Source organism: Gopherus flavomarginatus, chromosome 6 (assembly GCF_025201925.1).
Source record: "Gopherus flavomarginatus isolate rGopFla2 chromosome 6, rGopFla2.mat.asm, whole genome shotgun sequence".
NCBI classification, from domain to species: Eukaryota; Metazoa; Chordata; order Testudines; family Testudinidae; genus Gopherus; species Gopherus flavomarginatus.
Window position 1 is genome coordinate 46,963,176 of NC_066622.1, and position 24,427 is coordinate 46,987,602.

General features: G+C 50.9%; 1 protein-coding gene across 1 annotated transcript in view; it reads left to right on the plus strand.

Annotated features, from left to right (window-relative positions):
- Window positions 1-24,427, plus strand: part of TEX264 (testis expressed 264, ER-phagy receptor) — a 140,729-nt gene that overhangs the window by 19,207 nt on the left and 97,095 nt on the right. The window contains exon 3 of the mRNA XM_050957886.1: window positions 8,269-8,490. Within this exon, the coding sequence (XP_050813843.1) occupies window positions 8,269-8,490 (222 nt within the window). The remainder of the gene's footprint in view (window positions 1-8,268; window positions 8,491-24,427) is intronic.

Sequence of the window (24,427 nt, forward strand, 5' to 3'; positions counted from 1 at the left end):
ACTAGCCTGAGATCCACCAACTCATTTTACGTAGGAGCCACAGACCAACATGTCTCAGTTTTGGTCCCTCTTGGTCTGGATTTGATGAGGTGATCTAGAAGCGAAGGGCTCTCTTCCCCCATTACCTTGAGCCGGTCTATCTCCCCTGGCGTTCTCTGCTCTGTTGTCTCCTCAGAGGCTGATGAGGAGCTGTGCTTCCAGGGGCTCCTGAAGTATCAGGGATTGTGCAGCTATGATGGCTGTGTACAGTGGTATGTCCCTTGCATGAGCTGCCCTGTATGTCTGTATTGGAGGCTAAAATACTGAGTGGGGGTCAGGCAGAGATCTGAGGGTTTGGAAGCAGCTGGTTGTAGGTCTGCAGGTTGTCTGTGATGTCTGATCTCTGATGGCTAAATGTCAGATAGTTGACCTATGGTTGCCTAAGGTAGTTGTATGATAACCCCAGCGGTATGCCTCTGTAGTGTGATTGACAAGCCCCTGTCTCAGACATGGACAGAGAGAGCTGTCTGGTGTGTGTGAGAACTCTGGACTCTTATCTCCCTGATTCATTGTCCTCTTCCCCATCCATGTGCACTGTCTGCCTCTCCCTTTCTGCTGTGTAGGTCTTGTCTTTCCCCCTACCTTGTCTCTCTCTCAGGACTGTTTCTCCCCTGCGTGCTAGAGCCATTTGTCAACACGGTGATCAAACTGAAGAGCTTCTAGGAACCACTTCCCCAAATGATTAAGTGGATTGTTCTTCGGGGGCCTCCTGGCTCGGCTCTCCAGGTGTAGGCAAGGGGACTTGGGGGAATTCGCCAATCCTTGAGAACTGCAGATTCTTAAGTAGGCAAACACACTGCAGTCTCCTCCTGAAGATGATATCATTGGAGTTGAGAACAATGCATCTCCCTCACCCACCACTGAGCCTCAACCCAGATGTTCTCTATCCAGGAAGGAGAGGGGCCAGGGTCACAGGTTGTGGCCCTGACTGCGGTCAATGCCTCCCTTGTCTGAATGGGCTGCATTCTTGGAAGGAGGCTGCTGCATGGGGACTTGCTTTTTTTCTGGACTCTGAGAACATCCCAGATGTGGTGTTATTCTCTTTAAGTTGATAGCCCCTTGTTCTGAGAGGTGTCATGTTCTGGGATTGTGCTGAGGCAGTTGCGGTTTGTGGAAACAGTCTGGAAACCCTCTAGTGCAGTGGTTTTCAACCTTTTCTCGTTTGTGGAACCTGAAAAAATTTCGAATGGAGGTGCAGACCGCTTTGGGGAAATCTTAGACGTAGTCTGCGGACACCCAGGGGTCCACAGACCACAGCTTGAAAACCATTGTTCTTTGGTAACGAAGCCTTTCATGGACCTCTTAGCCATAGTCTGTGGACTCCAGGGACCCACAGACCACAGGTGGAAAACCGCTACTCCAGTGCCATGATTTTGCTCCCTCTCTGACAGCAGGAAAAAAGTCTCTCTGCTTTCTTCATGGTTTGAGAAAATTCCTTGCCACTGAGGCTCTGTCTAGCAGACCATGTTTTCCACCACCACTGCTCACATTTCCTTTCTTCCTGCTTCTCCCATTGAACATCATCTGAGAATCATGAAGAGGAGCATGGACAGCAGGGCGGGAGGGGGAACTTTGGGTACCAGTGTTCCAATAGCTGTAGACAGGGAGCGGTTCTATGCTTCACTGATTCTTTTATTCCTTGGCCTTCTGGGTAGCTTCAGTTCTATCAACATACATTTTGGAATTCAAGCTTCGTCAGGAGTGGACCATGGCGGTGGCAGCCATCTGGCCCTTGTGTTGGCAGCTCCAGCAAAAAGGCCAAGGATTGAGGACCTCAGAGACAGTGCTCATCTCCAACTTCTGGGATCCCCTTGCCAGGCTAGAGGACTGTTTTGTTCTAGTCAGTTACTTATTTGGCCCTGTGTCAGGGTGTCTGCCCTGTACTTGCCCTGATAGGGTTAAAACCCAGCCTGAAGGGCTGCAAGGAAACAGCCAATTAGGGCACTGGCTGCAGCAAATTAGGGCGGCAGCTGGACCAGCCAATCAGGACCCAGCCGGCCCACATAAAAGGAAGTTGCAGGCCAGAGCTTATGGTCTGCTGCAGGAAGCCCAAGGGAGGTGACTGGCTTCCTAGAGAGCTGCAGAGACTAGCACCGTGAAGAGGACTGCTAGGGCTTACATTGCAGGCCTGAGGCCCTGGGAAGAGGGTGAAGGAGCCAGAGGCAGGAGCTGAAGGTGCTGAGGCTGTGTGGAAATGGCCCAGGGAATTGAGACAGACTGGTGGAGAAAGAAAGAAGGGGCAGCGGGAAGCTGTTGTTTACACAGTCCTTGGGCTGGGACCCAGAGTAGTGGGCAGACCTGGGTCCCCCTTCCTCTGAAGAAGCGTCCAGGCTATGGACTATCAAGCTGCTGCAAGAAGCGGCTAGACTGTTGCAGGAGGAGTCCCCTGGAAGTGGGGAACCCGGATTGTGATATGCCTGGAGGGCTGTGCCATGAGGCAGAGGCAGTGTGACTGGAACTGCAGTGGGTCTGCAGGTGGAGATGAGCACGGGAGAGCCACCACCATTGGAGGGCACACCTGCTGACCAGAGCTAATTTCTGAAATGGTCAGCATAAGGCGCTAGTGTGGTGAGAGAGCCCATGACAGGCCCTCATCAGTGCTGTATCTAAGTGTCTGCCAGAAGTGTATTGAGAGCCATGGCTACCATCGGTTGTGCATGGTTCTTTCTTTCTCTCTTCTCCTCTCCAAGGATAAACTCTGTGTGTGGGGGGTTAGTTTGTTTTTTAAAAATAATGTAACGTACGACGGGGATGCTGCTGGAAGTGTTTGGAGGAGAAGCGCGCCCTGCCGTGAGGTGGAGCATGGTGGAGGGTCTTCGTTCCTGGAGGAATGAGGTTGTTCCACAGTGTTGGACGAACCCCCAAGAAAGCCCCGTCACCTGAGCAAAGCACCATATCCCTTGCGGTGGACAGTTCCACTGCTGCTGAACGCAGGGTGCTCTGCACCCACCAGCAGCTCCCCCCCCACACCCCAACTCGCCTCTGCTCCACCTCCACCTCCTCCCCTGAGCGCGTCGCTTCTCCCACTAGCTCCCAGTGCTTCCCACTGCTAAACAGCTGTTTCATGACAGCTAGCGTTGGGAGGGAGGGGAGAGGAGAGGAGGGGGAATGCTGCGCACTCAGGGAAGAGGTGGGGCCAAGGCGGGGATTTGGGAAAGAAGTCCAATAGGAGCAGGGAGGGGGCGGAGTTGGGGCGGGGACTTTGGGAAAGGGGTTGGAATGTGGGTGGGGCAGGGGCAGGGCATGGATGGAGTTGAAGTGGGGCCAGGGGGGCGCGAGCACCCACCAGTGCCAGGAAAAGTTGGTACCTATGTTCAGTTCTGCATTTCCTTGGTGTCCAACACAAACAGTGCCGTCCTGCAGTGTTCTCAGGCCCTACCAGAAATCAGCCCCTGGTTGAAGCGGAAGCTGGCTGTACATGTACCCAGGAGAGACTGAAGAGATGCTGGTATGAAGAGGGAAATGCTTTGAGAATTACCCTCCTGAAGAATGTCTCAAGGGCATTTGCTCTCAGCTTGTTAGGTAGGTCACAGCCTTGGGGTCCTTTTGTACTCCTTAGTGCTATAGGATGATCAAATAATTATGGCAGCAAAGAATGCCCTCTTTCATATGTGACGAGCCAGGAGACTCAGCCCTTCCTATTGGATTCAGGCCTGACCATGTGATCTGTGCATTTGTGACTTCCAAACCTAATGAGTGCAACTCTTTGTGGCTAGGAATGAAGCCACACCCCCTGAAAAAGCTCCAGGTGGTGCAAATCACAGCAGCCTGGCTACTTAGCCCTACATGTTGCTGCAAACACCTGGCCACTGTGCCTGGCCTCCATTGATTTCAGGTCCAGTTCAAACCATCTATGGGAGTGACCCAGGCTACCTCAGTGATTACCCTTACCTCCATGACCGTGACTTCCCAGGACAGCCGCGTTCCGCCAAAACAACGGTCCTGCTGACCAACTGATGAGGCTCATGAGCATGGGAGGTGGAAATCTGCTGGGGACTGGCCCTCTGCTGTGAGACTAACCTGTGCACGAGATGAGAACGGGCCGGTGCATCATCACACTCAATGCACAGCCCATTGCTGAGGCCGAGCTACCCCTCAGTGAGTTCTGCACGCGCACACACATGAGTACAGGTCAGTCAAGTGATTTCTTCTATAGGTTGGAAAGGAAGCAAGAGAGAGGAAGTAGAGATACTATGGTGATGGCACCCCTCTGCTACCCAGCTCCGCTAGCTAGCTATGATGTTGCTGTTGTGCAATGCGGACGCCTCCATATGAGGGACTGGACTGAGACCTACAGCTCGCTTCATGTAGGTTGCAAAACAACCGGGGAAGGGCACAGTGTCCCAACTGGCCTGGTGGTCCCTATTGACCCTCTCATTCAGTAGCCAGCACTCTGGTTTCCTCTTCTGGAGTTTGCTCCAAGCAGGTCTCTGCTCAGCTGAGCCTGCCTGCTAGCTGGGAAGCGTTCAGATGATGGAGTGAGACAGACAAGCTTTTGGGTCTCTCAGATGGGGCCCAGGGAGTTTGATGGCTGTCCTCTGGGTGCCCACAAGCATGCGTGGGTCTAGCGCAATCTCCCCTGGGTCCAGAGAGGGACTGATAACCCTGTTGGCTGTTCCTGTTTTGAAGATGCAGCTGTGTGGCTCAGGTTGCAGCCTTTTACAGGGATCCTGCTTTATCTAGTGGAGAACTAGCGCTTTGGCAGGCTAGGTTATTATTGTATTAGGAGTCCTTTGCAACTCTGACACCCCCCGCCCCCCATGCCCTGCATTAAACCCTCTGTCGATGGCCACGGTTCTCATGGCTGAGGAGGATTAGGCTAGTCTGGCTTTCCTAGCAGGAGTGTTGTGACCTAGGTTTGCTGAGCAGTTCTATGGGGGTGGTAGGAAGATCCCAGAAGAGAGGAAAGTTGGTGCAGTGGTTACAGCACGAGACTTGAGTCCATGGTCCACCAACCTTCCTGCGTGCAAGTCACAGATCCTCTCTGTACCTCAATGCCCTCCTCCCAGCAGGGTGGGGAGAGTAAATACGATCCAGGTTGGAAGGTACTTAGATATGGTGATGAGGGGCCAGAGAAGTACAGAAAGTAGAAGTAAACGATTTGTTTTGTTTGGTTCCTTTGAGCGCGACTCCATAGTGAATACCTTAACCGCTCGTTGTTTTTCCACATGCGGATCTGGATGTTCATCGATGGCCAGCGGTGGGGAAGCCTTCCTTGAGAAGGGGCAGCCTGGGCTTGTGGCAGAAGGCTGCCGTTGTGTTCGCAGCTTAACCACTGATTCACCCTGTGGCCCTGGACAAACCACAGCTGCTCCATGCCTCCGTTTTCTCATCTGTTAACTGAGGGGTAATAGTACTTATGGTAACTCTAATTCTGGTATTTGTTTCTTTCTGAGTGCTTGACTTGGAAGCCTAACGGATGTTCTTTTCATGGCCTTTTTCTCTCTCTCGTCCATACATCGATTGAGTGGTTCTGCTCTTGCTTAGTCACATTGGAGCACTGTTTCTTAGAGCCCTGCAGAGTGCTGTGGGGTTGTGGTGTGTGGTCTGTGTTAGCGTCTGGAGGGAAAATTCAGCTAGCTGCAGCCTAGAGTACGTGGGGGCAGGAAGGCTGTGGGCTAAGTTCATTTATCCATCAGACATCTGTTGATTGTAAAATTGATGCACATGACATTATGTATCAGGCTGAAAGTGTATCTGAAATATGCCATCCTGTTAGTAGCTGTTGATCCTGCTGGGAAAGGATGAAGTGGCTTCTGCCTGTGCCTATAGACCTCTGGAATAGGAGTAGGGAAGTGGGACTGGCTAGAGAGAAAGAGAGGGAGGATCCAGGATGTGGGCTGAGCAGTGCTGAGTGAGGAACCCTATGAACATCTAAGGCTAGGGTTGGGGAGAGGGTTTGAGCTGATCATTTCTGTGGTATGGTTAATTTCTTTGTCAATAAAGCTGAGCCCCAAGAAAAGGGTGAGTTTGGACCCTGCATAGTGTGTGGTCTGTGTCTGAGGTGAGAGCCGGTCAGGAAAGGTGCACACTCTTGTGTGACTTTCCATGTAGGCCCGTCTGGCAGTTGGGGGGCAAGCAAAGCAACGAACCCACCCCTTCCATCCATCCATCTCCGCCATAAGAAGGCGAACGCCCAATTGACTGCATTGGGAGTAGTGTCCACTTATGGTGAACTGATTTGGGTCCAGGTAGAGACTGAATCAGTATAAGCTCTGCTCACTAGGCCCTTCTACCAGATGCCCAATTTGTGCAAATGACATTATTTGGCCACTTAAACCCATTCTCCAACCAACATTCCCCGGGCGAGTAACATGTCCTGCCCTTTGTGTCTGGATTTGCCTGTTTAGGAAGTACTGAAAATACCTTTCCCCACATCTCCCAGGCCGATTTAATATGCCAACCACTGGGTAAAATAAAGTAGGCCAGATAAGGCACTGTATGTAGCCCAGATGGCTGCGCTGGTTCTGGGGTTTGTCTAATATTCTGCCAGCAGATTCCTAAAAAGCCAGCATGCACCATGTGGTCCTCAGCTAGCAGGGTAGGAGAGGGCAGCCTGCTGCTGCCACCAGGGGCAGCTCTGGCTTTTTTGCTGCCCCAAGCACAGCAGGCAGGCTGCCTTCAGCGGCATGCCTGTGGGAGGTCCACCGGTCCTGTGGCTTTGGCATACCCACTGCCGAATTGGCACCAAATTCGTGGGACCGGTGGACCTCCCGCAGGCAAGCCACCAAAGGCTGCCTGATTGCTGCCCTCGCAGGGACCGGTAGGCGGCCCCCCTTGGCTTGCCGCCTCAGGCACGCGCTTGGAGTGCTGGTGCCTGGAGCCGCCACTGGCTGCCGCTCACTTGTTGACATCAGCATGAGTAGCCAGCATTGTTAGATAAGCAGCATTCGCTTATTGGGCCCTGTTTAATATTGTCCTAGCTGAGTTTGTCTGGCTCTTGCCTGCAACTGCAGAGGGTTGAGAAGAGACTATAACATTCACACTCCGCTCATCTCTGTTGCTTTCCATCTGAAGATCTCAAAGCACTCTGCAGACATTAAGGCTCACAAGAAGGGAGGGCAGTAAAAGGGGGAAACTGAGGCACTGAACAGCTAACCGACTTGCTGAGACATCATTGGTATTACTGGGAATAGAATCCAGACCTCTTAATTCTGAGTCCTCTGCTTTCGACGAGAGGTAGAACTGAGGGTACGTCTTCACTACCGGCCGTATCGGCTGGTAGTAATCGATTTCTCGGGGATCGATATATCGCGTCTCATTTAGACTCAACATATCGATCCCCGAACGAGCTCCTGTTGACTCCGGAACTCCACCAACGCAAACGGTGGTAGCGAAGGCGACGGGAGCCGCGGACGTCCCGCGCTGTGAGGACAGTAGGTAACTCAGTCTAAGATACTTTGACTTCAGCTACGCTATTCACGTAGCTGAAGTTGCGTATCTTAGATCGATTTTCCCCACCTAGTGTAGACCAGCCCTGAAATCCCATTGCATATTCGGAGAGAGTAACATGGGTCTGACATAGGACCAGTACCTGGGCTCTCCTGAGTTCTGATTCTGGCTCTGACACTCTCTTGGTGGCTGGGGGTCAGTCACTCCCCATCTTGGCCTTGTTTTCCCCATCTGTGAAATGAGGATCCTGCTCCCCTGGCACAAGGTAGCGGGCATTCGTTTGGCTGTGTTTGTGAAGTGTGCGGTGGGGGGAAGCTGACTCACAGGTTATCAGCTTCCTTGAGAAGATACAAAAAAGAAATAAACTGTACCTTCTAATTGGCTCAGCTCCACAGGGACATGTTCTCAGTGTGTCCCACCTTTACCCAATTGAGGACTGTATTTCCAATTCATTTACATCTGTTTTACATAAATTTTGCTTAAAACTAATGCACACTCCCTACTATTTGTCTATGTTTGTCTCTTCCTTGTATGATGAATAGATTATTGTTTGTGGGTCAAATTCATCAGCAGTTAGATTAGCTGACCATCTTTGTCCTCACCCTGCTCTTAAGGGTGCAGCTTGCTAATGTGTAGGGTTTTGGAACGTCCCAGGCAGCTGCCCCCTAATTTCCTCTAGGTGTGTTATTCCTGTTCTGTGGGGGTGACTCCAGTATCTGGTGAATTAACAGGCTGTGGGGTTTCCAGGGCACCAATCTGTCCCTGGCAGGTGGGTGTGGACCCTTATTAAAATCATAGCCTGGACCCTTCTCAGCCTTCATTTGTTCATTTCTTTAGGTGCCACCTGAGAAATGCCGCTACATTGTGGGCTGCATCCTGAGCGAGGGGGAGGAGCAGCCATCAGAGGAGCTGATCCGACTCTTCCAGAAGTTTGGCTTCAAGATCTTTTCCTTCCCGGCTCCCAGCCATGTGGTCATGGCAACCTTCCCATTCACCACACCCTTCTCCATCCAGCTGGCGGTGAACCGTGTCCACCCGGCCCTCGACACTTACATCAAGGTGAGCGACCATTCCTTGCAGAATGTGTCAGTTTCATAGTGCAGCAATATATGCCCTCTCCTGCCATTGGCTGTTGTGGATGCAGCTGGTAATTTACCTATAACAACTTCCTCTCACTCAGTCACGTGGCCTCAAGTCCTCTCTTGCTGTTAACCTATTGTATCTGCAACAGCCATCTTGTAATAATTTACTAGTCTTCTCCCCATTCAGACATATTGATTAGTTGATTTCCTGCTAAATGCACTGCCCTGTGGTTAGGAGTCTATCAGGTAAGTGGTGGTTCCGTGTATCATAACTAGACCTATGTGTCTGCCTCTCCATTTCAATTCCCTCCCCCTGCAGTGAAGGGAGCTGCAGTGCAAATCTCATTACTCCAGTGGGGCTGGGTAGCGATCTCTAGCTGGTTTAGGGTTTAATAAGTAGTTTGGCTTAGAGTGTACTAGAAATATTTCTCCAATCTGGGTGTGCCCTGCTCTGTGTGTATATGTGGTAGGGCTCTATAAGCCAATAATGACCAGCATGTCGTTTGTGGAATTATTTTAGGTTCAACTCATTCTTTCTCTGGGAGGTGGTTGTCACTATGGAGAACAGCTCCATCAATGACTGTTTAGCCAGGACGGGCAGGGATGCAATCCCATGCTCTGGGTGTCCCTAGCCTCTGATTGCCAGAAGCTGGGAGTGGATGACGGGATGGATCACTCAATAATTGCCCTGTTCTGTTCATTCCCTCTGTAGCACCTGCCATTGGCCACAGTTGGTAGACACGATACTGGGTTAGATGGACCATTTGTCTGACCCCGTATGGCCTTTCCTATGTTCTTCTTACTACAGCCTCCCGGGTTAGGGTGGTGTGCTGGATATGGGTGTGTGTGTATCCCTTTATCCCAGGTCTTCTGGGAATCTCCTGCTCCATTACATTTTCTTTCATATCTCCCTGCCAAGCTGTATTGTCAAATCTCCTAACCTGAGGCTCCCAGCTTCATCCTCCTTTTCTATCCAAGTCCTAGACTTCCTCCCCTAAAGCTTCTTCGTAGCTGTCAGCTGAAGACTCTTCCCCTCTCTGCACTTTGCAAGGCTGTTCCTTTCAGTTGATGGGTTCCATTGCAGGCTACTCCCTTGAAGTTTTAGAGTCCTCTGGGTTTCCAGCATTCCCCCATCCAGGGAGCACCCATCTCAGACATGGGAGCAGAGCTGCGTGGAGAGGGACCTTGCACCTGGCAAGGAAAATATTTTCAGGAAGTAGAGCTCTGCAGGGTAGGCTGAGACTTGAGTACAGGCCCCTGGAACGCTGAGCCTGCACAGTGGAAACGTTCAGGAATTTTCATTTTTAAATTTTGTTTTGAATGGGCTACTCACTGATAAGACTGGCTAGAAACAGAGTGATTTCATGCAAGAGTGCACACCTGGGGCTCTGGGTTTGCATCTCGGTCCTGGCAGCACCCCCTCTCTTCCGTTCCTGTGGCATCTCAACTTTGAACTGCACCTTCCTAGCTATTTCAGACCTAGGTCTCGGGATATGCAGTGAGGCGGTAGGACCCTGTAGGTAGATGCAGGGCTATTCTGTTGACTCTCGCTGGATGCTAGATCTGTTGGGCCACCTTAAGTCCAATCAAGGTGTATAAAAGGATGTGTGTGTTTCTGATTGGAGAGAGAACTGGGGTCTGGGCTGGTAGGGGCCCTCCCCAGAAGCCCCCAGGAACACCCAGGCTGGGAGAGAAACTTAGGCTGAGTTTTGATTTGTTATTTAACACAACAATGGAGGGAAAGCCGAGGAAGGGTGAATTGGGATTATCCCCAGTTTGTATATACTTGATAAGCACAGGGTGGGGACTCTGCCAGGGTACAGGCCTCTCTTGGACAGAGATGGTTTGTTGTGGCTATTTACGTTGGTGGCTTAGTGATGTGGACAAATGGAGATGCCAAGGAAGCACCAGCCTCCTTTGAATGTGGGGGGCCTGCACCAGGGTTTGAAGCTGGGTCCGGAGGGGGGGAAACGCCAGCGCACTCGCCTTGCTGTAGCACCTACCCATTGAATGCCAACATTTTCATCCGTTCAGATGGAAGCAACTATTTATAAACCTCCAGTTCCTGGCGCGAATCCCAGCCCTGTGGGAAACAGAAATATCTTACTCCTACTTTGTGCTGCAGGATGCTGCCCCAGCCAGTGTGTACCCAGTGGGTCTCTTCTGTCCTTGGGCAGATTCCAGTGGGGGCCAGCAGGGGGTGCACTATTCAGGCTCTGAAGGATGGGCTCTGGAGGGTGGCAGGGAATCAGGAGAACAGAACACTTGTGCCATTCCCAGTTCTCTTCCTGTTCTTGTAGCTCAGCCTTCATGGTAGCTCCTGTTGGAAATGTTCTTGCCTGCATATTTATACCTGCCTCTGGAAATTTGCACTACATGCATCTGACGAAGTGGGTATTCACCCACGAAAGCTTATGCTCCAATACGTCTGTTAGTCTATAAGGTGCCACAGGACTCTTTCTCCCCGTTGGAAATGTCCACTTGGGCTGCACATAACAGGGGAGGAGGTGGGTTACTTAGGGTCAGGGGTAGCAGTGCCGTGGGACCATACCATGAGACAGTTCCCCTGAGTGACTCTGCCAGCCCTGGGGCAGGTTGTCAAGGTGACACGGGGGGGGGGCGGGGGGAAGGGCTGGGAGAGCATCAGATTTGTTAAAACAGTGCTTTGTGGTGCAGAGATGACATTTCCTTGCTCCAGGAAAGGTCCTGGAGAGCGCATCTGTCACATAAGAGATGAAATCATTAGAGCTAAAAAGAGAGCCACAGATTGTGCTTGGAACACCTGGCAGCTTTTTAATGAGAGCTGCCTTTCTGTTTAAAAAAAATCCAACATCTAGGGATCTTGGGCATTCAAAACAAATAGAGAGTAGGAGCTTGTCCTGGACTAAAACTGTTGCCTTTGAATCGGCAAGGCAGGACTACCTGTGTTCAGGCGAATATCTACCAACTCACATGTGTTCTTAGGGTCACTGGAGTGTGTCCCGGTCAGGATCTGAAGCCGGGAGCAGTAGTTGAGATGGGTTTTGTGTCTCAGCCCCCTACTCCGGAGCTGTCAGGGATGGGAATCGGTCATCCTGTCTTGGAGAACTGGAGAGGCAGGTCACATCAGAGGTTGTCCTGGCACCTGATCATGAGCCATTGGCCAGTATCAAACCCTGCTTCCTTTGTAGGAGAATCTTAAGATTGGCCTAAGCCTGTTCCACCCCCAGTTTGGAGCAGCAAGTATTTAGATTGTATGTGGCACTTTTTACCTGTAGATTTCTAAGCACTGTCTAGAAGCCCACCCTTCTAAAAGCGTGTACCCACTATTATCCTTGGTATGCTGATAGGGGCGGGGGGATCCGAAGCCAAGTTTACAGTGGCAGAGGTAGGAATAGAACCTAGGAGTCCTGACTCCCACTCTCCTGTTCTAGCCGGTAGGCAGAAGATGGAGGGCTGGAGTGGGGAACACAAGGGGTTTTGTTGGCCCTCGAGGGTACATCTCAGGATAAAGCAGGTATATGTGGTGCTTTGCTGTGAGTTCTCTCTCAGTAACCGCCACACCTTTCTGCGGGTGAGGCCAGAGTTTTTGCACTCGGCGAACCTCAGCAAGATTCCCCTCATCTCCCTCCAACTCCCCAGCATTTACTTCTGAGCTGTGGCTCATGCTGGGCCTCCGCTGCCTGGATGCCCCCATGCCAGTGGGACTGAGAAGTGGTTACAGTGGCAGGGGCTTACGCTGGAAGTGCCCTAGCAGGATGTGGTGCTAGGAGCCGTTCTGAAATCTCCTCCAGCCTCAACTGTTTCCGCGCTCCTGAGCAAGGGCTCTATGAGTGTAACAGTGGCTAGACCCAGGCATGGTATAAGAAAAAACTCTGCCAGCTTCTGTAGGCAGTTGTGCCAATGCCTGTGATTTCCAACTTGCAGAACACCCCCCCTACACACACACACTATTTCAGTTCTGACTGTGTCAGTCTCTCTTCATCCTGACCTGTGGCCCCTGCTATTCCAGTCCTGGGCTTCCCACAACCCTGGGAGCCTCACACATCCCTGCCAATGCACCATGATCCTGACCTGCAGCCCCTTGCTGTTCCAGCCCTAGGTTCCCCACAGCTCTGCCAGTGCCCCTCAGTCCTGACCTGCAGCCCTGGGGCTTGTGTTGAGCAGAGACCGTTGTCCTTGTAAACCATGTGGTTGTTTGATGTGAACAGGGCCTAGGAAATGGGCTTGTCACCAGTCAGCTCCTTTTTGCTTGTCACCACACCCAGGTTTGCTCCTGAGCCTTCAGAGATGTCGGGCTCATGCCTTCTCCCTCCCCCGTATGGCGAGCCCTCTCACTTAGTTCCCTTTCCCAAGGTGTAGGAGGCGTCTGTGGGTTTTGGAGGCCAGGACAAGTCAGAGTTCCCCCAGGTGCTTTTCCTGAAATCTGAGGTGTACCAACACTGGCACTTCAGTGGCATCTGCTCCCCCAACACCTGTTGGTGAGGCAGGGGGGAAAAATCAAGCGAGAAACTTTCATGCAAGCAGGTGACCTGTGCACCATTTCTGAGGGGAATTTGCGTTGCCATGGAGACAGCTTCTCCAAAGAGCTCCCAGCCCCCCTACTTCCCTTGAAGAGCCCAAGGCGCGGGTGAGAGAGTTTGGGAATGTCAGATTTGAAAAGATTCTTTTAATGAGAGTCGGAGGGCAGGCGTGCTGAGCGCAGGAGACCCTCTCTCTGCTGCGCCATCCCTGCGGGAGCTGCAGAGCCGGAGAATGGGATTAGCAGAGAGAAGAGGCATCAAAGGGCTGAAATGTAGCCTCCGCTGGCTTTCAGGAGAGAAGGCATTAGTGCAAACGGATCGGAGCCCTTCAGAGGGGAGGCCAACTTAACAGCCCAGTAATGAGGAGAAGGAGCCGGGAGAGGAGGGGTGGAAGATGAAAGAGAGACAAGGTGGAGCCAAAGAGACTGAGGGAAGCAGGAGGCGAAGTGGGGAGTGAGACTGATGGGGAGAGTGGGGGGCAGGAGAAGTGAGGAATGCAGGTGGTGTTGGCCGTCATGAGTGTGAGGCTTCCTGGGAGTGCCCAGGGCTGGGAGGTCCCTCGCTGCCACCTGCCCTTAGCTTGTGGAAGCCTTGTCTGAGCTTGCTGTGGGTCAGCTCCACAACCCCCTGGACAATGCAAGCCCTCTCGGCCATGCAGGCCCTGCTGGCATTCTGCAGATGGGTAGTTGGCACACCCCAACCCTCGAGCCCCCTGAGCATCGCCCAGGAGCAGTGGTCCCCAAACTTTTGAGGGTCATGCCCCCCCTTACTGCTGTCTGTGCCCCCTGCCCCCAGGGCTGGGAGCAGGGCTGCTACTGTGGACAGGGGTAAGGGGGCCACAGATGGATGGGGCTGAGACTGGGAGAGGGGCTGGAGCTGTGGTGGGGGAGGGAGCAGAGCCATAGCCAGGCTGGGGATGGGGGTGGGGTGGGGGGGCAGCAGCCAGGCCTGTGGCCAGATGCGGCTCTGCTCCCAGTCACTCTCCCAGCCTCAGCCCTGGGTCTGGAATGGAGCTGCAGCCAGTGGCCGAGTCTGAGGGTGGGGCTGGGAGCATAGCTGCACCAAGTCTAGGGGTGTGGCTGTGGACAGGACTGGAGCAGAGCTGGGGGTGGGAAGGGGCTGGGTGGCGCTCCCTCCTGAGGCCCTGTGGTGGCTGGCCTGGGCCCTGCTGCACCCTCTCCCCCGAAGGTTCCTCTGTGCTCCTCTAGTGGGGCATGCCCCACAGTTTGGGGACCTCTGCCCTGGAGTGTCCAGCCCATGCTCCACTGGACATTCACAGTGTTCATGGGTTCATTGCTTAGAATCATAGGATCATAGAATATTAGGGTTGGAAGAAAACTCAGGAGGTCATCTAGTCCAATCCCCTGCTCAAAGCAGGACCAATCCCCAACTAAATCATACCAGCCAAGGCTTTGTCAAGCCGGGCTTTAAAAACCTCTAAGGATGGAGATTCCACCCCTGTCCCCCCAGGTAACCCATTCCAGTGCTTCACCACCTTCCTAGTGAAATAGTGTTTCCCAATATCCAACCTAGACCTCCCCCACTGCAACTTGAGACCATTGCTGCTTTTTCTGTCATCTACCACCACTGAGAACAGCCTAGCTCCATCCTCTTTGGAACTCCCTTCAGGTAGTTGAAGGCTATTATCAAATTCCCCCTCACTCTTCTCTTCTGCAGACTAAACAAGCCCAGTTCCCTCAGCCTCTCCTCGTAAGAAACGGTACAGCACAGCGTACCAGTTCCCCCTCAAATCGCCCCCCTGCTGAATGCCCAGCACTGAGATGTGCTTATAGTGAAATCAAGTGTTAGTTCATTTATCAAAGCAGAGAGGTTCATGTCAGAGCAAGTAGAAGTGGTGGAAACAGTTACATATAAAATAACAACATGCATTCTACAGCCTAGCTATTCCCATGTCTTGTAGAGTGGTGTTCACCCCAAATCCTTGCAGCACTTTACAGCCAGGCTGGCTGTGACCCTCCTTTTGTGAGCCAAGGATTCAGTTTATTCCAGACCTGAATAGTCCTTGATCCTGAACAGGACACACTCGCCTGCTGTTTGTTTCATCCTGTCGATTTCCTCTCCTGTAGATTATGCAGTGTCTTTATTTGCACCTGGCTTAGTATGCAGCTAGATCTGCAATACATAAGTGGCCTGACAGGGAGATAGGTGTCTGTGACCTACTGCCTGAAAGGAACATCTCTGAGGTGTGTCACTTTCTGGTGATCTGTCTCAACTCCTAGGGCTTAAGAACATAATTATCAGAATAGATACAGAACATCTTCAGTATGACCTATATATCCATTTCCCAGTGATTACCAGTGGGCTACTGGCTCTTGATAGAGTCCTCACCTGCCACCTTCAACCCAAGGGATCCCTGTAAAGCCCTGTGCACCCCTTGTTCCAGGGGACCCTGGGCCATGGGGAGGCAGTGTGCAGGAGCGGAGGTGGTGATGGTGGGTGAGAAGACTCAAGGGAGTGAGGAGTGTGAGAGGATAGGAAGGGGTGGGGATGAGTCCAGGCTCCCACGGTGAAGCCGTATCCAGGGTTGAAAGAAGGACTAAGGCAGCAATTGCGAAGTGGAACTTGTGAGAGCAGGGAGGGAGCCCAGGCAGCAAGGGGAAGAGAGATGGAGAGGGGCACTCATAGCCTCCCCTTCACTGGCGAGGCCACGTCTAGTGCAGCTCGGAGGCCGTGTTGAGTTGGTCAGTGCTCGGATTTGCCTGGGAATTGTCAGAAAGCTTGCAGATACCCAATAACGTGGCATCCTGGGACTGTAGCCCTCTTGCAGATACGATGGCTTAGAGCTGTCAGTGCAGTCCTGGGTATCACAGCAGTCCCCGTTCCCATCACTCCAGTGGGAGCTGCCTCCAAGGAAGGGGTGCTGCTTTTTATCAGTCATGGTGCCTGGCTCTGTCCCTGGGCACCCACTGAAGCACGTCCGCCTCTAGGGTGGGGTGTAGCTGCTGTGTGGCTACACTGCACCTCGCAACAGCTTTCGTTAGTCTAGCTTCATTAATATAATTGCTGCGTCTGGAGGGTGAGTGTACAGAAAACTCCTCAGAAGGTCGGCAGAGACCCAGCAGGACCCATTTCCTGTAGGCAGGAAACCATCCGTAAAGAGATGGGCAGAGACCAAGCAGAACTCGCCTCAGATAAAGCTGCGAGGAATCAAACCAAGGTTCCATGGTGAGGGCGAGCGTTTGAACCCTGGCACCATCACTCTTCCTGGTAGTTCTCTCTCGGCACCCTGCACCCAGGGGTGGCACATCTCCCATGCATTCAGCACTTTGACTGTAACGGCACTTGACAGCCATGGAGTTCGAGAGGAAAGGGACAAAGACCACTTGGGGCCAGTCTCTGGAGAAGCAGGGATGTGAAGAAATCTTTTCCATTGGACTGCAGCATCCAGTTGGCGTGTCATTTCCCTGGCCTGAATTGTCTGAATTGGCTTAAGGTAGCCCGTGAGCCATGTTTCCCTGAGAACAGCTGCAGACACTTGCTTGAGTATTTTGCCACCTGCATCTTCAATAGCACCATCACTTATCATCTCTTAGTGCTGTCCATCCAAAGAGCATCTTACAGAAGTGGATGAGTTACACCTCACAACACCTCTCCCTCCTGCAAGGTGGGTATTACCCTCATTTTACAGATGAGAAAACTGAGGGGCAGAGTTATGAAGTGCCATGCCCATGGCCGCACAGTGATGCAGTGGCAGAGCTATGAACAGACCCCAGGAGTCCTGACTCCCATCCCTCTGCTCTAACTATTAGCAGCACTGCCTCATCTATTGTTCTCTTGGTCTTCAGAAACGGACTCCCAAGTGCGCACAGGCTCATCAAATGGGATCCTCCCTGTATGCTGCCACTGCTGCACTGTACTCCGTGTAGCCATTGACGCAGAGTGCAGAGCTGGGCCCAGCAGAGCGAGGGTTAATGCAGCGCGAGATGCACAGATGCTGTGACAACGTCTAGGTGGCCCGGGGGATGTGAGAGTCGGAGAGTGGGATGTGCTGATCCTGGCGGCTCTGGCGTGCTTGTGCTCTCTTCTCTTCCCAGCTGCCAAGTCCCCACAGTAGCAGGTCACAGAATGCAAATGAAAGCTCCTCTGAAGACTCTCTCCCAGGGCAAGCATTTCTAATGGCACTGCGAGCAGGCTATTAAACTGTAACCTCCTGCCATTTCAGGGAGCGTTGATTCCTGGTGTGGGTTTAATTAGCCCTCTGTGGCAGTCTGCGTGGGCCTGTGGGCTGAGCACACAAGTGTCTCCCCAAATTCAAACTTGCCATTTGAAGGCCTGGAGGCCCTGCAGCTTTCTGCCCCTGCGGCTCCTCAGGCAGCCTGCGAGGTGTTTAATTGCATCCTTGCAGGGAAGTCCATCTGGTTTTGACAGCTCTCAGCTGGGAATGCCCTAGTTTCCAGCCACTTTTGCGTGGACAGGTGTCCCTGTTACAGCAGTTGGCTCGAGCTGGCCCCATTTGTTGCAAGTCTCACCAGAGAATCTAGGCCTGTATGGGCCACAGAACTTGTGCTCCTTCCAGGTCAGGAGTGAGTCATAGAGTTTAAGGCCAGAAGAGACCACCAGATCATCTAGTATTGCAGGCCACCATCCCCACCCATCCCCGGCACTCCAAGCCCAACAAACACAATTAGACCCAAGTACTACTGTTCTTGGGAGACTGAACTGTTGTTTGCCACAGGCAGAGACCAAGAGAGATTGAGGTGCACCTGTGTGCCAGGCCCATGTGATAGCAGGAAATTGATTAAGTGAGGCACATTGATGAATTGGGGTAGGAGATGCTCATGCTGTGGGTACAGAAGGTTTTAGTCTCCCAGAGCTGATGTTCTTGCACCTTTCCACATAGCTCTGGTCTGGGGCTCAGAGCACCACCTCCCGAGTCTGTCTCTGCCACTGGTATAACACTTTGGAATAAAAATCCCAAAAGCACTGAAGTTCCATTTTTCATAAGTGACTCAGAACTCTTAGTCCAGTTGACTGTCTGGGAGACTGAGGCTTCTAAGTGAGACTTTTGAAACTGGCTTTTGGTGTCTTAAATTATTCAGGCCTTTTTGAAAACATTACCCTTGAATTCCAGTGAAATCCACTGCAGATTCCCCTTCGCTCCCATTGTAACACCTTCACTGCCCAGGTAAGTGGGGTGAGAATGCTCTGCACTCAACAGGCACCCTGGGTGCAATGAATTTATGCTAGAATACCACATTTGGGTCCATGTGTCTCTTTGTAGCAAGGTGGATTGATTTAAATCAAGGCCATTTAAATAGTGATTTAAATCACTGACCGGAAAGCCTTGATTTAAATCATTGATTTGAATCCACGTGTCCATTTGTGCTTCAGTTAGTTTGTAAAGAAAGGTGAATTCTCATTGGTTAATATAACCATTGAACCATGTTGATTTATAACTAAATAAAGTCTCTGCACTAGATTTGGTACATCTTTTTCCTGCCTAGAAGGATACACTATATCTATACACAGTTATTTATGAGATTATGTAGCTTAATATTTTCAGTCTTATTAATTACTTGTATATTTTTAGTATGTTAAAATGGTGACTGATATATTGCTTCTTTACTAGATAATTAACATTTTGCTGATGATTTGTTTAAAGCTGCATTAGGGTGGTAAACTGGAATTTAATTAAACACACTAAACAGCATATAAAATGCATTTTTATTAAACAAAACAAACCTTTAATATAGTACCTGGCCTCTTGTACCATATTTATAAAGCTTGACCTCAAAAGCTAGATTTCCCCCAATTCTGTCTTTATATAGAAAAGCAGCCTTTAACTCAAAGGTTTTGCTAGAGGCTCATGAATTCATCGTATTTTAAATAAAAATAATCTTTTAAGAGATTCTGATAAGTTTAATCCTGAACATATTTTGTGTTCACTTCAGCTTTCATTTTAAATAGATTCATTTTTAAAAAGAGAAATCATTAATTTAAATAACAAAATCAAAACAATCTAATTTAAATTAAAAATCATTGATTTTTGTCCACCCTGCTTAATAGCAAGGTGTATGTGGCTGACATAAATCCACCTCCATCTGAATCCAAGGGGTTGGTATTGTTTGAGAGGCTATTCTGAGACTCTTTTAAAGGGTGGTTGTTTGAGGGTCACCTGGAGTGTTCCGGGGTTCACAGTGAATAGCGGAACATGCTGGTTGTGTCGTCTTGGTGACGGTAACCGTCATGTGGCAGAACATAAGAAATGCAGGGAGAAATTGTCTTTAGTCTAGGAAGCCGATTCAGGAATTTGGTGGCATGGAGTCAAATTTTGCCCTGGTGTAAGCGGGTGGAGTGTCTATTGAATTCATTCATTGGGCTGGATCCTAGCAGGGCTGAACTTGAACTTTAGCCAGATTGGACCACCCCTTTTGGGTCTGTAAGATTGAGCTGTGATTCCAGTGCGAGCAGGGCATGTCAGCCCTGCTGCTACAGGCATTGGATGCGGCTGGAAAGCACACAGATCACACAAAAATGGCTGATAACTAAACCGGCCTGGCCTGAATCCCTACTATAATTAAGGAATAGGCTTGTTCCAGTTGCTAGAGCCAAGATGGGCAAATTTTTTGGCCTGAGGGCCACATCTGGGTATGGATATTGTATGATGGGCCATGAATGCTCACGAAATTGGGGGTTGGGGTGTGGAAGGGGATGAGGGCTCCAGCTCTGGGATGGGGCCGGAAATGAGCAGTTCAGGGTGCAGGAGGGGGCTCTGGGCTGGGGCAGCAGGTTGGAGTGTGTGGGCAGAAGGTGCAGACTCTGAGGTGGGGATGAGAGGTTGGGAGTTCAGGAAGGTACTTTGGGCTGGGACCGAGGGGTTCAGAGGGTGGCAAGGGGATCAGGGCTGAGGGTCGGGGTGCAAGCTCTGGGTGGCGCTTATCTCAAGCAGCTCCCAGAAGCAGTAGCATGTCTTCCCTCTGGCTCCTACACAGAGGAGGAGCCAGGTGGCTCTGCGTGCAGCCTGGGCACAGGTGCTGCCCCTGTAGCTCTCACTGGCTGCGGTTCCTGGCCAGTGGGAGCTGTGGGGTTGACACTTGGGGCGGGGGCAACATGTGGAGCCCCCCGGCTGCCCCTGTGCATAGGAGCTGGAGCAGGGAAATGCCTCTGCTTCCAGGAGCTATGTGGAGCAAGCCCTAGACCCCACTCCCCAGCGGGAGTTTGAGGGCCGGATTAAAATGTCTGGAGGGCCAGATGTGGCCCCTGGGCCGTAGTTTGCTCACCCCTGTGCTAAATCACCAGTCTCTCATTTTGTTTACACTCGCCTCACCAATGGGCTCTAGGGTCTCTCCCCTAAACTGAACCAGCTGCACTCTTGCGGCTGTGCAGAAATCCGTATCTCTTTAGCAGATAAAAATGATGGGCTTGTGGCTACAGTGCCTTACCCAGAGATCTACCCAAGGTCTCTGGCAGATCCAGATCACTTAACTTCTCAGGGCTCTAGTTGCCCTATTTGCAGAATGGGGCTAATATTTCCCTGCCTCAGAGGAGAGGTGGTCAGAATTTTCTGCTGAAAAGTTTTTTCTTTGGAAAATGCCGACTCATCGAAACCAGTGAGGACTTAAAACAAATGTTGAAAGCTCAGCATTGTTCATGAAGCAGACTGCTAGCTTCACAACCAGCCCTAGCTGGGCAGCTCTGTTCCTTACTGGTTTGAAAGCACTTGGAGATCCTTGGCTGTAGCTGGCTGGAAAAGCACAAAGCTTTGCAAACATGTAAAGTTCCTTGCTAACCAAGTGACCCTTGTTTTAGGCCCAAATGTACTTCTCTGCAGTTCTTCCAAAGCCAGTTCTGTTACCAAAGTGTAGTGTAGAATGCCTAGGAAGGACTGGGGTACTTGTCCCCCCAGTGTCTGTGATTAACCCCCCTATAGTCAATAAAGAATCTTCATGCATCAGTACAGGCTGGGAAAAAAAGCCCTTGAGAGTAGAAGAGGATTTGACTTGTCTGACGAGGCATCGATAGCAGAGACGAGACCAGTACTGACGGCATCACGGGCTGTCAGACCCACGGGTTGGGAATTAGCGATGTGGACCCCAGGGACCAGGTTTGCAGAAGTCTCTGCATGTATTTGCACGTGCCATTACTGTGATTGCACATGCTGTTATGGTAATGCATGTGCAAATCACCAGTTACATGTCTAGCTAGCCCTTTTGTACATGCACACTATAAATGCATCCCCAAGTTAGGCAGGTGAAAGCTGCAATGACATGCACAGGCTTTTGCAAATCCAGCCCTGATTGTCTAAAAGTGCAGACAATTGGATCATCTCCCACCTTCCAGGGAAAACATCCTGCATAGAAACAGCCATATGTTGTTAATAACTGCAGCTATATTGTTCTTTTCATGGAAGGAGATCAAAGCACTTTTTAAAGATAGGGAAATACAATTACCCTCATTTTATAGCAGAGCCGTAAAAAGGAATTTTTGTGCCTGAGGCAAGGACCAGCTCCAGGCTTTTCAGCGGCAATTCGGTGACGGGTCCCTAATTCCCTCTCAGAGAGAAGGATCCGCCGCCGAAGAATGAATGAAGTGGCAGCGGCAATTCGGCGGCAAGTCCTTCCCTCCACCAGGGACTCAGGGACCCGCCGCTGAATTGCCGCCGAAGAAGCGGTGGCGGTAGAGCTGCCACTGAAGCGCCGCCGATTGCAGTAGAGCTGCACCCCTCTGCTTTGCGCGCCTTGCCTCACCCTTGTTACGGTACTGTTTTATAGATTGGGAAACTGAGGCACGGGGGTGTAGTGACTTTTCCTAGGTCTACATTATAAGCAGCAAACAGAAATAGAATCCAAGTCCAGTTCAGGGCCCACCTCACTGCCTCTCGGCTTTAGTCATTTTGGCCCCTGGTAAGTATTTCAGCAGGCTGTCTCATTTTCATCGTCTATTTTAGTGCTGACATCGCCAGTCTCACACCATTAATTGAAATAGATCAGATGTTTCCCCCTTCCCCCAAATTTAGGGTTTTTGGCACCTTCACAATTTGTCATTTGTTTTCTACAAATAGACTCATAGTTTGGAATGAAAAAACAGTCATTTAAATAGTTTTGTCTCAAACCTGTAACTTTTTTGCCCCAGATATTAAAATCGTGTACAGTGATGGGGTTTGGAAATTAATATAGTGGAGCGGCAGATGGGAGGGGCCCTTGTGTGTCCTTACAAAATGGCTTGGATATTGTTATCAGGAAACAGTCCAGCTAGTCCTGTTGGTGAGGGGCCACAGGAGCAGATTGCTGGGGATGGTATGTGTCTCAAAGTCCTGGCACACAGGTCACTGAAGAAGAAACCACTTCAACATGGCATTTTCTGTGACACGTATTAGACATCAGTTCTGTCTCCCCTGCCTCCATTGGCATTGCATTGCACTGGGCTGGCTGTAGTGTTGCTGATTGCTGGTGTGCTGTGTGCACTGGAGCGTTGACAGAGCTGCTGTGTTGTGGGCTAGAGATCAGAGGGGTCCCTGGATTGGAGCTCAGAAGAAATTGTGCTCCTCTGAATTCCAGACTTCAAAGATGGCTCTTGGTTTAAAAAAAAAAAAAAAAAAAAAGTCCAGGAGGTAAAAACCATTTCACCTCTCTGATATCCCAAGGTCGTAAGATGCAATATGGACTGAGATATATTTTTTTTTTAAAAGCCAGTCAGAATAAATACCTTGCACTTTCCATCTGAAGCACCTTGTAAACCATCACAAAGGCTCCCAATACCCTGGTGAAGCATTATGATGTCTGCTCTGTGCCTCAGTTTACCCAGATGTTGATGAACTAAGTGACTCACCCAAGATCACATGCTGATTAGCAGCAGAACAGAGAATAGAGACCATGAGTCCTGGCTCCCGGTGCTGTGCTCTAACCACTGGGACACATTGGTGCCTTGTGTGTCACAGTCGCCAATTCTCCTATCCCCCACAATATTCAGATTATTACTACTGATCATTTTAAACATGACAAATTCTGATGAGGTGAAAAAGAACTGGAAGAGCGTGGAAACTTCCAGGAGCAATTGATTCAGTGTTTGTTCCTTTTTATCCATGTACATTTTCACAGGCTCCACCATGTCTATGGTAAGTCCAGCCCAGGTTGCATGTTAAGAGGCTATTTCTTCTCTCTCATCCTGGTGTGACTCTGCTGAGGGCAGTAGGTTGCACCTGATTTACACCAGTGCATGTGGAGGAGAGTCAGGCTAGAATGTGACTATAGGCCTTGGGCACTGGCAGCCTGACTGATGGTCCTTCTCCCAATGTGAAATAGTCATAGCTGGCATCAGCTAGGATGCTGTTGCTCACAGTCGTTAGATTTGAGTGTATGGAGGTGGGTGGGTTGGTGGGTGTTCTTCAGGGAGGGACCTTCACCCTGGAACTCACTTTGCACTTTGGTCTGCTGAACTTCTGGCCATGGCATAGGGCTGGTCTAGCGTGGCCTGAAGTGGGAATTGGCAGAGTCGTGGCACTCTGAGCTTCAAGTCTGTTAAGGCTCACTTGAGCCCATTGCTGTAGATTTCGGTGTGTCTGCTTAAGGATTGTGTAATGGCCCCATTGTATTGATCTCCCCGTAAAGCGAAGACATACGCAGGCCGGGAAGCATTTCCTCTGGTGTGAATGCTCTGCCTCTAAGCTCCTGCGCCAGTCAGGCCTGTTGGAGAAGTCAGTTTCCTAGGCATTCTGTGTTTAGCCTGTTTTTGAAGAGAAATCTGCTCCTTTCATCTCTCTAATGGACCTGATTTGGATCCGAGGATCTCTGCGCTACTGGTCTTCTGCCATTCATAGCAGGTTTCCTAACTTTGCCTTTGTTTCTCATCTTCTCTGGAGATGTTTGGCAGCCCTGAGCTATTTGTCTTCAGCAGTCAATTCATCCGTGATTCTTGCAGACAGGCAGGTGACCTGTGCCTTGCCACCGAGTGCCCCTCGCACTGGAGACTGGAAGCTCTGCTGAGGGGGTTGGAGGGTGAATGACTCATGCCGGGTGGTGTGTAACTGGCAGAGCAGTGTACCAGCTGCCAGTGTCTCGGGCTCAGGGAGCCCAAATGAGTGTTGTACCTGCTGCCGCCATGCCACCTTGCGGTGTGATTGCCTCAGATCTCACCAGTTAAACTGGGCTGAGTATTGGATGGGAGACCTCAGATCCTACCTTGGGATTAGAAGAGGCTGTGCTGCTGTCTGGGATGAGACATACAACCAGGGCCCTGATTATGGCATATCTCCTGGGCTGATTATAGCTCAGGACATTACACGTGCCTTCCTGAATGCCCCCTGCACTTTCAGTGTGTCCTAGTACAACATCAGTGTACAGTGTTCCCTGTAAAATCACAGTGGTGGCACTTTACACTCCTATGCCACTGGTGTAAATAGTTGTCCAAGGCACCAGGCAAAGGGGATCCGGCCCAACAGAGTGCTGTCAGAGT